The following is a 14,707-nucleotide window of genomic DNA, read 5'->3' as shown; positions in this document are numbered from 1 at the left end:
GGGAAATTATAACCAAAATAAAAATCCTATTTTTAAATCAATATTTAAAGAAATATTACAATGATTTGTTTGTTAAACCAAATCATCTTCATGTAAGACCACTTTCTGTTTTAAACGTTTATATTTTCAAAAACTGTTTTTATAAAAGGATGCAAACTTGTGTTACTTTTAGAATTTGTTTAAACCCTTCTGTCTCATTCCCCTATATGTTTCTTAAATGTCAAGAGGCTTGAAGGCAAAAATGTTTCTCTTTTGTGCTTGTATTCCCAGACTAGCACAACATCTGGCATAGTAACTACTTAATAAGTGCTTTTTCATTCACCAATTAATTCATTCATAGCACTGCTAAAAAAAAAAAGGTACAAATATTCCATCATTCACACACAACACTTTTTCTCTCTCTCTCAAATAACAGACATTTAATAAAGTCTAATATTCAAAGCAGTGATAGCTACTTGCAAGACATTTTCTTCAGCTCCATTAAAGAGGAATATGACAGCATGTTGTAAGGCTTCTGATGATGTTGACAAAACTCGTAAGATTTCAAGCATCACTGAACAGCTAACTGCATCATCGCTGGCACCTTTGGAAAAAGAAATGATAGATCTACAATATGAAATGTGTTTTTAAATTGCTGTTTTTATAGCCTTCATAACCTGAAACTACTTAACTGCATATTAAATTTAACTAGTCATTTCTTTCATTGTTTATTCTATTAGCACCATCTCATTTAAAACTCACTTAGTTTCTTCCACTTCTTTCTCTGATCACTGTCAAATCACTTGTTCCAACTTACACATTTCTCTTGTGTATTAGTACAGCATCACCCCCTAATAGACTATAAGATTCCTGAGGATGATTCCTCTTATTTTGAAACTCTTTAAGTGCTCACAAAAATACTTTGTACACAGCATAACCTAATTAAATTGCTTTGTTAACTCTGTTGGTGCTACATACTTCCTATTAGAGAACTTAAATTATAGAGATTAACATTTTAAGATTTAGAGCTAGGAGGAACCTTTGAGATCATTTAGGTCTAATAGTTCCCAACCTGTGAATCACAGTTATCACTGTCAAAAATCTACAAATTCATATATATACTAAGCATTGTCACTGCAATTTCCATTTACTTCCCACAAAATATAGTTTTTAAAATGCTACTGAATTCATAGTAGCTTTTGATCATCATATATTTCCCTATCAACAAATGCTAATGTTATAAGTACTATCATGTGGGAGCCCAGTTTTTTTAATATTGAAAATGAAGCTTTACATTAGACAAAACTGTTATCCTCTAGTCATTTTATAGACGGAAAATCAGATGCTAGAGAGATTATCAACACAATGGCAGAAAAGCAGAGCTTGGGGATTTGAGCAAAGTGGTTTTTTCTGGCTTTGAATCCAATACTTTCAATTATCCCATGAAAATGAGAAGTAAGGACTTGCAACAATTCTCCAAAAATGAACTATCTAACCAAGAAAGGACGGACCCTCCTTCAAGATTTCAATATTAGAAACAAACAACAACAACAACAACAAAAAAAAAAAAAACACAAAGCAAAAAAGCCCTAAACTATGGTTTTGTAACCTGGGGTTTATGGATTCATTTGAGCTTTGTATTTTTTTTAAACTTGTATAACACACCTTTTCATATTTCCCCTTGTAATCCTTGGCATATTATGTCTTTAAAAACATCTGTCTGAATAGTCTATAGGCTTTATCAGACTCTGCCAATGGGGTCCAGGACACCAAAAAAGTGAAGAACTCCCACCCCTATAATACAAATAAAATTGCTTCTCTCAGATCCAGAATAATCTCAGACTATAGTCTTCTCAGACTGTTAGAACTAGAAGAGAATTTAAATCATCTAAACCAATCCCTTCCTTTTCACAATTGAGCAAAGTTTTTATGTATAGATATAGTCAAAGTAACAGGAAGCAAACAGAGATGGGACTTAAGCTCAGGAGATAATTTTGATAGTGATGGACAATTACCATCTTTCTTATGGAAAGTATTTTTAAAAACTTACCTCTAAGAAACTGATGAAAACATTTGAGATTTCTAAATGTAAAGCATAGTATATTGATGAAAGAGTTAACTACAAGAGTGGAAAGGGATATACATTATCAGTCATAATCACCCATTAAGTTTAACTATTTTCAAAAAAAATTAATTATGAAGGGATCCTCTCCTCTTAACCCTGGCCAATAATAAGTGGGGAGGGGCATTGATGGAAGATGTTACATCATAAAAAAATGTATCAATTTCTATGGTAATATATTAAGTCAGGAGGCTCTGAAAATCATTCCCTGTCCTACCATGACAGTTTGATTTCAACTCATCAAGATTATAAAATGAGTCTTAAATTTAAGATTTAAATGAGCTTTTAGTTTTTAAAACACCATAAAAAGTAGTATTACTAATAGCTACTATGACAGAATAGAATTTTATATACATTCCAAGTTAATAAAAGCTCCTAACATCTAGCTAAGCTACCAATTTTAGCTGTAAAAATTCATACTACAGTTTTAAGAGTCAAGAGCAACCTAGCTATGGTTCAAGAATAAAAAGTTTATTACGTTATACTTGCTTCAGTAATGATAGCATACTATGGCAACAGGGTACAAGATATTTATAAGGCATTACTGGCTTGGATTAAAGCTAAATTAAGCTAAAAGCAACAATGAAAAATTATCTTACTCATATATGTAGCTCTCATAAAAACCTAAAACCATCAAAAACCAGATCAAGTTATACCAAACACTAAATTCAAACTCTATAAAAGTTGTTCTAAGCAATGTTTTACAATTTAAAGAAAAACCAAGTATTTAAAAGGACAAAAGAAAATTTTACAAGCATTATACACAGTGAAGACTATTCAAAGTAAACGTCTTGATTTTTTTTAAAATAAAGCTTCGATGCCTTTTTATACTAACAATTCCAGTGTCTCTGATATAGCCTCAGATAGCTCAAATATCTTTTTCAAGAGTTAAAGAAAACCAGGATAGGATAGAGAGCTGACACAGTCAAAAAAAAGTGGAATCAAAAAAAAAAAAAAAAAGCAGGGTTCAATTTCTCTGACATACACTGGCTTTTGGAACATTGGCAAATCATCAACACTCTCAATGCTCCAAGGTGACTCTAAAGATTTCATGCAATAATTGATTTGCTGAGGGAGTTTCCATACTTCAAATTATTCTATGGAGATAAAAAAAGTATAAATAAAGAGAGAGATATTATTAGATGTCACTTTTCTTTTAACTTTAAATTTGAAGTTCTCCCACAAATAACAATATCCCTCAACACCAACCACCTGGAACTACATGGCAGATGTCTGTATGTGTGCATAATACCTTGCTGTAACATTATTCTTTGTAGGTATTATTTCATTTGTGTCTTAGACGAATACATTGAGAAGTACTTTAAAAATACATACTAGTAGGTCTTTTCTAGGGAAGGGAGGTAGTGCAGTGAATAGGGTCCAGGTTGGAATCAGGAAGATCTGAGTTCAAGTGTAGCCTCAGACACTTATTAGCTAGGTGATCCTGGGCAAATCACTTACCCCAATTTGTTTTAAGTTCCACTTCTGTAAAATGGGGAAACACTTGAAAAAGAAATGGCAAATAACTCTTTGCCAAGGAAATTCCATGGGTTTTGAGACATGTAGAGTCCATCATGATTGAATAACAATAAGGTCTTATCTATCTAAAGTTTCCATATTAGTTTCTATTATAATACACATATAATTTCTGAGGATGGAATATTTTGGAGAATATTTTGGCAATGTATAACTACTGAAAGTCACATTATTGATTCCTTTAGATTTTCCACATAAGTATTTAATAAACATTTGTTGAATAGATAATCCTTTAAACAGCATGAAGAAAAAGAATACAGCAGTATATAAGAGCAGGAATACAAGGATAGTAAAATGCTATAAAAATCCCAAACCAGAAAGGAATGGAATTGAAAGGTTTTTTTCCCCTAAAACAATACTATTTGAAAATAAGGGTTAAAATGGAAAAATAGAGACACTCTCATTTGTTAGTTAGTAGAAAGTTGACCAGGTCCATAGATTTCAAAATATGTTTATATCCCAGCAATGTTTCTTACTACAGTGGTTTCTACAACCAAGACAATGAAAGGGTTAGACTAAATTATGTCAGATTCTCCCCCCACCCACCCCAATTTTATGATTCTATGACTAATCCACATCTATATTTTAGTTATGGACACAGTAATAAGCACACACAAAAATTATTATAGACATAATAATAAGCATACAAAAAATAAGCACCAGCAATAAAAAGGCTAAAATATTTCTACTTAAAGGTAACATAAATTGTATGTACAAAAAGCCCAAAAGACTACAAAAACTTAATAGATGTTAAATTTAGTAATACAGTAAGATACAAGATAAGCCCACAAAAGTGACTTACATTTTTATATGTCACTTAAAAATCAGGAAAAATTAAATGGAAATGTCATTTATGCTCATTGAAAAAATAATTTGACACTAATCTACCAAAATGTTCTTTAAATCAATTTTAAAAAAAAAAAACTATTTTAAAGGTTTTAATAGTAATTCTAAAAGAATACCTGACTGGAAAAATCACCTCTATCATAGAGTAAAATCGATAATAGAAAAATGTCAAAATTTCTGAAATTAGTTTACAGATTCAATTGAACACTTTATAGAATTGTATTAAGTGATTAGATCTATTTGGAAAAAATAAAGACAAGAAGCTTAACAAGGAAAACTAAAAAAAAAATTAAAAATAAAAAAACTCAGAGAATTACTTTGCAAGATTTTTTAATGCTAATTTTATAACTACCTGGTATTGATTTTTTCTTAATGAAAAAATTATCGATCAATGGAAAGAAAACCTAGAAATAAAATGAAATATGTAAAATGATGAGGAATAGAGATTGCACCTATGATTTCATTAGCAAAGGCAGCTTCCAAATGAGAAAACGCCTATCAAAATACCTTATAGCCTTGTAAGTTGCCTGGGGCACTGAGAGATTAAGGGACTTACTTCCCTAGCTTATTCAGCCATATGTCTGACAAAAGCAGGCCTTGAACACATAGTTTAAAAAGTAATTGAAAAAATCTATCAAAATAAATAAAAATACAATAGAACATGTCAACATGTCATACAAAAGTCATATAGAAGGATCCTGTATATGGCCAATAAGTGACCAGCAGGGATCCTTATGTATGACTTAGTGAGGCTGTATTACTATTTGAGTTTGATACCAATGCTCTACAACATTCTGCCTTGTCAAAAATGATTAGTGTTTTAAAATTTCAAGGTTACAAAACCAATGGGAAAAACACAAATTCAATAAAAATAGTTTGGGGAAATTATATAGCCATAAGCAAAAGATGTGAGACTCTAAACTCACCACATATTCTAGGTAAAATCAAATTAATCAGTGTTCTAAATTTGTTTACACATGTAAAAGCTGCTATCGAATGAACAAATGGAAGACATTCTTAAATATAAAATCCTTGAAATTGATTAAATAAAAATAATTCCATTTGTAAAACGAAAAGCAATTTATCCAAAGTAAAAAAAGAAAACGAGAAAGATTGCAGTAAATATTTCTGATAAAAATATATTTCCCCCAACTCCGAGAGGAAATATATAAATTTACAGAATAATGCCAAATCACCAATGAATAAATGGCCAAAGGCTATGGACAGACAGTTCTCTTAAGACAAAATTTGTTAATAGTGCCATAAAAAAAATTCTCTAATCATCTGAGTAGTGAAAATTAAAACTCAGAGATAAAACCTGACACCGAAAATAGCAAAGGTAAGTAAAACTGATCAAATTCAATGTTGGCAGGGTTGCAAGGAAATAGGTGTGCTATCACATTGCTAGGAAAGTTGTAAAGAGGTGTAATTTTTTTAGAAAACAATCAGGCAAAACATAATAAAAGTTATAAAATTGATCACATCCTTTGACCAAACGATCTATCTCACTTGTAGGCCTAAAAAAGCCACACTCACTTTTTTTTTTTTTTTAAATAGTATCAAAGAACTGGAAATAGTCTACATAGCCAGTAATTGAAGAATGTTTTTTTTTTTTTAATATAGAAATGTTGGTCACAAAAATGACAATTAACTGATGCAATACTCTAGTAAAATAAGATTCAAACATAAAAATAAGGCAAGATTTCTACAAAGTAATAGAGGAGGAAGGGGGAGAGAATAATCTAATAAGATGATTATACTATGGTCTTATTTAAAAAGGATGGACAGCTACATGATGCAGTGAATAAAACACCAGCCCTAAAGTCAGGAAGACCTAGTTCAAATATGGCCTCAGATACTTAACACTTCCTAGCTATGTGATCCTGGGCAAGTCACTTAATCCCAATTGCCTCAGCAAAAAAAAAAAAGAAAAAGTATTTTAAAAATCCAAAGGAAAATTGAAAAGGAATGCAAATAAATTATAAGTGCTATTACTTTGTGAATTTTTAAAATCAAAAGTAAAATTTGGAGTTTTAAGATTTTACTAAGATACTTTTTTATTGTTGGTATTTTCTCAGCTTTTTTTTAAGCTTATAACTTTTTGAAACATACAATAATGGGCTAATATCAGTACAAATATTCAAATTAAATTTTAGACTGGAAAAAATTAATTTAAAAAATGTTTTAATTAATTAAATTTAATTTTTAAATTAAAACCTGGTTGTAAAAGACACCATTACGTTTTTTTAAAAAACTAATTGTCTGGTGCTACAAGCAAATATAACAAGTTTTGTACCACTCTAGAAATTAAGCTTTACAAAAGAGCACCAGACTTTTCAAATTGGAGACAGAAGACCACTACATGACCTTGGGCACTTTATGTGTTCCAAATCTGTTTCCACTTTGGTCAAGTGAGGAAATTGGGTGTGATGATTCTGAGATTCCTTCCAGCTGAATATATTCATAAAAAATATATCAGTTAACTACTACATCATGGTTCACTTCTTTAAATACTACCTAACCAAGAATATTAAACCCAAGGACTCTGAAGATGTCTTTTGTAATTTTGTCAAAGTATTTTCTGGGTAAGAATTATTAATTTGGAACTTAAAACAATATGGGACACTCCTAAGTGAAGTCCCAAAGTAAAGGTCAATGACAACATGCCAAGTGAAATCACAGATGACAAAGCTGACACTTAATGCCTGATACTATATCTGTCAATGAAAAATAGGGTACTCTATTAAATAAAATAAAATTAAAAGTAAAAAAAAAAAAATAGGGTACTCATAATGTGTTTCATGTACATGTGTCTCATGTACAAAGAGCAAAACCTCAGTTAATTAGGAACTTTCTAAAGCTCATATCTCCTATAACAATCAAATACAACAAGAGAGAATATCTAAATTGATGTCATTTATATTTATTTATCAGCAAGATAATTTATAGATCAATACATTGCTGTTATACAAATAAGAATATCCATGGCTAGGAATGGTACTATAAGCCTTTAATTTCTGCTACTACCAAGGTATATCATTAGAAATTGGAATTTCTGAGCTGTATTAGGCTAAAGAAGAGATGAATACACTAACAATGGGATATGGTGAATCCCTGAGTTTCTGTCCTTTAGGCAGTCCCAAACTGCCTAAGAATGGATAAAAAGCACAGGTGTGAAAGATTAAAACTTCTATCAGTCAGTATTGAAATTAACCCCATAAGTGGCACTATGAGATATGAAGACCCTTGTCTCAGCATCATCTGCCTTTACCTCAGCAAAAAAAGGAAAAAAAAAAAATTTAAGACCACCCAGGGAATGGTGAGTCATCACCCCAAAAGCTGGGTTTAGACAGAAGCTTCTTTACCTTTTTCTTGTCATGGACCCCTTCCCTTTTCATTTTAGCAGTCTAGTGAAACCTATATAAATGATTGAAGGATAACGATAAATGTCAGATAGATGCTAGTGAAAATGCATTTTTTTTCCTCATATATAATAAGTTCATGGACCTCTGAAATCTATCCATAAAGCTAAAGTTAAGAACCCTTATTTTAGACAAGTGCTATTGTCTAGATATTTTTAAATGATTAAATAACAGCATGAGCATACCTGGAGAATTTGCTACTGAGTCAAAATGACAATTGGACAGAACTGCATGCTGTGCTCCATTTCTAGGTTCCAGCTTTACTACAACATTGGTTATGTTATCATAATAACTAGTAAATCCTCCTAAGAAGTCAATGCTGAAGGACCCTGTTGGTCGTTGCACATCTACTGAAATCTTGTGAATGCTGCTGCTTTCAGCTTTGATCAGTTTAATCTGCTCCAAGAGGTAGTTAACTGTGAGAACTTCATTTTCTAGGCTTCCTGTAGTTCTGGGACCAATGGAAGTTATATGTTCAAGATAATTCCTATAAGAAATCAAAAAGAGTAAGATGAAAAAAAGATTTGCTGAGCTAAAAGCACCACAGTATAAAAGAGTAAGCCACATCTACCTAAATATTTATCAGTAATAAGGGACCTTCACTATATTAAGTATAACTTGAAATAATATATAAATTCCTATTAACTTTTCATTTTTAGCCCTCACCACTTCACACAAGGATTTGTAATCTAAAAAAATTATTTTCGCACACTTCAATACAATTGTTTACAATAAAAACATATCAACTACCAAAAGCATAAAAAGTATGTCCAAGTCATGCCTACAGTGAGATAAATAGTGACACTACAACTTCTTTACATAGTGGGTGACTGATTGACATGGTTAAAAGTCAGTGTGACCTCCTCCTAATGCATACAAATCACCATCTTATTCACAAAGTTTTAAGTGGGCCAAAACTAAACTTTTTCAAAAAGATAATTAGCTAAAGTATGCAATCACCACTACCAAAAAATTCTGATAGAGTACTTAAGAAAACAAACTTTCTCTGCTTGATGGTCAAAACTTTTTTAGTAAGATGATCTAGTGAAATATTTTTCACATATAATTATTGACCTCTTTCAAATATAGGTTACTATACTTTTAATTTCAATTAACAATAAATAAGCTGAGAAACTTTTCAGTAGGTGTAACTTTAACTCTACTACCCCCTTTTCCATCTCAAAATTAGCACAAAAAGTGATTTTTATATAATAGTACAGAAAATCATTCTTCAATCTTCAGTCTGAAAAGTTTACAATTTTTAAGAATCCAGTCTTCTACAGAAGAATATTTCCAAAAAGAATAAAAATCCTGTCTCTGAAAACAAAAAAAAAAAACAAAAACATAAATGGTACATAACTCCAGTTTCTCCATTTATGTGCATTATCAAAAGCTGGATGGATAATTATCTAGTTCAGGAGAGGTATGCTCAGAGTTACACAGAGGGTAAACAGAATCAAGTATTAGGACTCAGGAGCTCAAAAGGTCAGGTCTTCTCAAGAAGGTCCGCCAGTAGGCAAGCATTTATCAAGAGATTGCTAAGTGCCTGGCACCGTGCTAAGCGCCCGGGATATACAAGAAGCGGTCCGTGCTGAAGAGCAGCTCACAAACCTACCGGGAGACGAGAAAACCACTATGTACATATCCCACTCCCACGTGCTAGCTTTCACTAATAAGAAACCAGTCTTGCAGCCGAGTCGAAGATGCAAAGATAGTCTCCAGAGGCACCATATTAGAATGAGCCTTCTTTCGATCCCCAGGGCTTAGCACAGTGCCTGGTAGGTGTACAGTAAAAACTTAATAAATGTTCCTTGGCGTGACTTGATTTGCAAAAGTCAAATCGGATGATTTGGTGCTCAGAAGGACCTTGGACTTTATCTAGTCCAAACCTGCTCAATTTGCGGAGGAAACTGAGGGCCAGAATTGTTAAGTGACTCGCCCAAGGTCATATAAAGAGGAAGCACAACAGAGATCCGAACTCAGGTCTTCTCGGCTTCCAGATCCGGCGCCTCGTTCCGCTGCAAGGAGTGTGGGTTGGTGCACCTCATGCGCGTTTATTAAACGCTTGCGGTGTGCCAAGCAACGCGCAAAGGTGTATGCACGTGTGGGGGAGGGTAGGAGGAGGACGGGGAGCGAAGCGGCACCTACCGGGCTCGCAGCGCGCTGAACTCCGGGCGGGGCCCCGAGGAGGCGGGCAGCACGAGCTGCCGCAGAGAGAGCTGCACGAGCAGCCGGAGCCCGAGCAGGTAGAGAAGGAGAGCGACAGCGGCGCGCGCCTCCGACAGCCCGGACCCCGCGGCCCGGCCACCGTCACTCCCCTTCCGCGTCCAGTCCCGGGGCGAGCCGAGGAGCGACCCCTGCTCCGAGGCCTCCCGCTCCTCCTGCCCCGGGGCAGCCGGACTCCCTCGGCGCTCTACGCCGACGCGGAGCCGCCTCACGGCCGCCGACTGCGAGCCCCACTCCATGGCCGCGAGCCGCGAGCCCCGAGCCCCCGCTGCGGCCACCGGCCCAACCAACCGCCACTGCCGCCTGCACCCCGGCAGCCGGGGCAGCGCCTCCTGAGGAGCGGACGGAAACTGCACTGGGACAAACTTGTGCTGATTGGTCCTTTCCCGCGGGCCGCCCTGAGCCCGCCTCCTTGGGCGGGAGGGGCGGGGTTGGCGAGTCGGGAATGTTTAAGGAGTCCGCTCAGGTGGACTGCAGAAATTTCCAGAATAGAAAGCCGAGTCACAAGAGCTTCTTTGGAACTAAATGAAAACTTAGGCAAGCATGCAAAGAACGGACAGGCCGAATAAACTATAAAGTTAAAAACGAAAATCCCACCTGTCCCTGCCCCCCAATGCGGGTGGATGAAGCTGGCTTGGCTCGGGACCCGCCTCTGGGCCCGAGGAAAGGGAAAGTAGGACAATGCTTGAGAGTCCCTGCTGACATCCTCCCTTTCCTCCTCCTCCCCCCGCCTTCAAGAATAAATGCCCATGGCTCCAGCATCAAATACAAAATTCTGTTCGGTTTTTAAAGCCTATCCTAACTTAACCCCGCCCCATCGTTACTCTTAGGTAGCTAAGAGTAGTGCCCTAGCGATCCTGGACGAAGGCCTCTTTGCCCTTCCCAGCCAACAAAAATATTCCGACTCCTGGCCCTGTCACTTGTCATTTGAGTGCCCTCCTGGCTTCCTTCAAGTCTCTCCTAAAATATCGTGTTCTGTAAGAAGGCTTTCTGCAAACCCTTATTAATGCTAGTGCCTTCCCTCAGAGATTCTCTCCAATGTAGGAGCTCTCGGTCAGGTATTTCAGTCCTGTAGGTTTTCATTGTAAAGATACTGGAGTGATTTTCTTCCAGCTCCTTTTACAGATGAAGAACTGAGGCAACGAGGATTGATTTGGCCAGGGTCATCGCCTGACTGGATTTGAACGCCAGGCATGGGGCTCTATCCACTTAGCTACCTGGCCACTGTCTGTGTCTGTCTTATCTCCCTCCCGCCATCTCTTCTTCTTAAATATATCTATATGTTGATATAAATACACATGTACCTATGTGTGTATATATGTATATTGTGTATTCAGATGTATATGCACACATACACTACATATATGTATACAATTATGTGTGTGTATATATAAACCTCTGTTTCTATCTAAAAGCAAGATGACAAATCAATAATTGCCATTACATATGCATTACAATGCATATATATGTATCATACTTATAGATGTATTATGTATACATAATCTCTGTTCGTATACAAAGATCTATAGTTATATCTTGCTTTGATGTAGTTGTTTCCCCTATTGCAATGTGAATTCCATGAGGTCAGGACTGGGGGGTTTTCCCCCTCCTCTAACTTCCAGGCTTTAGCCCTACATGTTTCCAAGAAGCAGTAGCACAAGCTGTGGCCACACCCGGTGAACCAGCTAAAGCTGGTTTAGGGTAACTGATAGGCCTCAAACCTGTCAGGTGGGTCTCTAACCCAAATATCTGAAGACTTTCCCTGGTGCACTGTGCGGAGAGAAAATTTTGTTCTGAGGGCCATGATGGATGAAAGCAGAGACACTCCAGAAAGCTCAGAGCTGGTCATTTATTGCCCCCCCCCCCCCAGGCCATGGCCAGTCAACTTTCATCCTGCCATTGGACATTGATGACTCAGAAAGAGAGAAAGAGGTTGACAAACTTGTAACAATTCCTTATTTAAATCCAATGCCAACAAAAATCAAGCAGGGGTATCAAAAACCAAGGACAACAATAGAATGTGAATTTCAGGAGTTTAGGAACTGTTTTTGCTTTTCTCTGTAACTCTCAGGGCTTAGTCTTGCTTGGTTATGTAATGTAATAGACATTTAATATGTATTTATTGACTCACTGACTGATAAACCACCTTTTATTTTTAGATAGAAACAGAATTTTTATAGCCTGTTGGCTATTTTGTTTGGTCAAGTGCTATAACTTAGAGCACTTGCTAATTGCCAAAGTACTTTCTTAGTTGAGCCCTAATGGGACAGACAGGATAAATGGGCATTCTCGTGCTCATTTTAGATATAAGAAAAAAGAGGTTCAGGTCAGAAGTCAGAGCCAGGACTAGAATACAGGTCTTTGAGGGAAAATTCTATCTGCTTGAATTCCCATCCATCTTTTAAAGCCCAAATGGAACACCTCTTTCATAAAGCTTCCTCCCTAATTCTTTCAGGACTGCTCTCACATTATACTTTGGTTTGCAACTCTCTAATGTACTTTAGTGATTTGTGTATTTATTCCCCATATTTCTACAAGATTGTAAATAGTCCTGGGGAAAGGACTATATCTTGCCTGAACTTTGAATCCATACAGACTAAGCATTTAATAAATGTTTGTTGAATTAATGGTTTGCCTCTCCCACATGTTCATAGCCACTTTGGACAGACACCCTTTCTATACAACTGGCTCACTTGCTATACTGTACAGTACCACCACCACCTCTACATGATGTAGTTTAGTTCAGTGACATGGGCCCCCTTGCTACTATATGAAGATACTCCATCTCCAGATTCCTGGAATTTTCCCAGAAGGCGCTCCCTTCTCATCTCTGCCTCCTAGCTTCTCTGGCTAGCAAGTCTTAACTGAAACCTCACCTTCTATAGGAAGATTCTCCCAATCCCTCTTAATTTTAGTCCTTCCTGTTAATTACTTCCTATTCATCCTACATAACTTGTTTGTACACATTTGCTTGTTGTTTCCCCCACTAAATTGTTCTCATTGAGGTGAAAACCTGTCTTTTGCTTTTCTCTATAATTAAATAGAGATGGATTTTAATATGAAGGAAGGAGTTCTAATACCAATAAAATCACAGATAACCCTACTTTTTCATGTCTCCTGTCTCATACTTACATACCCAATAAATATCCCCAAAGCTTATCACAATGCCTGGTACATGGTAGGTGCTTAATTAATGTTTATTGACTGACTGACTGATGTGGCCCATAATGACAGATTTAGGAGATTTAGGAGAAAGTGGGAACTTTCTTTTCTTTTTCTCAAAGGAACCTCTGTGCTTTTCCATAAGTATGGAAAGAACCAAAGCATTATGTATTGGTCTGGTCTTTTCAGTCAATTACAGTTTTCTGTGTACATACTTGGAAATGTGTGCATTGGAAAACTACCTCCAAGTGTAATGGACAACAATAGATATCTACCACTTGCAAGAATTTACTAGACAGTTACCCTCTTAATTTTAAACCTAATTCATTTACATTTGAGGAATGAAGTAGGAAGTTTAAAAAGTACATCAATAAGAAATATGGTTCTCAGATTAATTTGATTCCTTTTTGATCTGATTTTTCTTGTATAGCATGATAAAAATGGAAATATGTTTAGAAAAATTGCAAATATTTAACCTATATCAGATTACTTGTTTAGGGGAGGAGGAAGGCAGGGAAAGAGGAAAAATTTGGAACACAAAGTTTTGCAAGGATAAATGTTGAAAACTATCTTTGCTTGTATTTTGAAAAATAAAAAGCTATGATTATTTTTTAAAAATAAAGATGTGTCCTTTCTACAGCAGCTTCATACCCAATAAACATTCAGCAAATTGGACAGGGATGGTGAACATAATGTTAGGGGAGAGGGTTTTGTTTTGTTTTTAGTCAATCTACTCATTTAAAGCTATTTTAATTATAATTTTACTTGTGAGAATCTCAAGTCTGTGACCAATGCAAATTAATGAAAAAGAAAGGATTAAACCCCAGGGCCCTTCCTAAAATTACTATTTGTCAGCTGTCCAGGTGGTCTAAATAAGCACACATTTCAACAGCAAGGTCCACCTCCCATGGAGTATCTGCTTTGTAGTAAAGATAAATTACCCCTGCTAACCTTACAGACTCCTTCCAAAGAGCTCATGGGGGCAGGAGAGTTCCCAGTCTGTTAGATTCAGAGATAGTAAAGCTGAGACCTGAACCAAAGAAAAATGAAATTCCACTGGATTTTTCTTGTTTGTTTTAAACCTCAACCATTTTTTAACCTTAGTGCAAGGGACCAAATTATAGCCTCAGACTCATAGGAGCTTGCCTTATGCCAGAGAGCACCTCCAATTGCTCAATCTGAGAGGGTGCCAGAAGCCATAGAGCAGAACAGACACAAATAGTACAGAGATTCTTGACCTTTTTGTGTGTCCTTGACACATACAGCCTTAGACAAGGACCCCTTCTCAGAATAATTTTTTAAACAGGATTACAAAGGAGGTCAATTATATTGAAATATAGTCGTTTTTTCAAAATAAGTTCACAAACACCAGTATAAAATTCCCTGAGAGAGGCCCCTAAATTTATGCTGAATC

The 14,707-nt window shown here is 35.9% G+C and overlaps 1 protein-coding gene across 1 annotated transcript in view; it reads right to left on the bottom strand.

The window, feature by feature from the left end:
* Positions 1–10,453, bottom strand: part of ERMP1 (endoplasmic reticulum metallopeptidase 1) — a 51,015-nt gene extending 40,562 nt beyond the window's left edge. The window contains exons 1-3 of the mRNA XM_051987681.1: positions 10,054–10,453; positions 8,091–8,392; positions 456–583 (exon numbers count right to left, since the gene is read on the bottom strand). Coding sequence (XP_051843641.1) covers positions 456–583; positions 8,091–8,392; positions 10,054–10,370 — 747 coding nt within the window. The 5' untranslated portion in view covers positions 10,371–10,453. The remainder of the gene's footprint in view (positions 1–455; positions 584–8,090; positions 8,393–10,053) is intronic.
* Positions 10,454–14,707: the final 4,254 nt, after the last annotated feature.

The sequence above is a fragment of the Antechinus flavipes genome, chromosome 1 (genome assembly GCF_016432865.1).
Source record: "Antechinus flavipes isolate AdamAnt ecotype Samford, QLD, Australia chromosome 1, AdamAnt_v2, whole genome shotgun sequence".
Taxonomy (NCBI): domain Eukaryota; kingdom Metazoa; phylum Chordata; class Mammalia; order Dasyuromorphia; family Dasyuridae; genus Antechinus; species Antechinus flavipes.
Note: the sequence above shows the minus strand (reverse complement) of the source record. Positions and strands in the feature narration are given on the sequence as shown.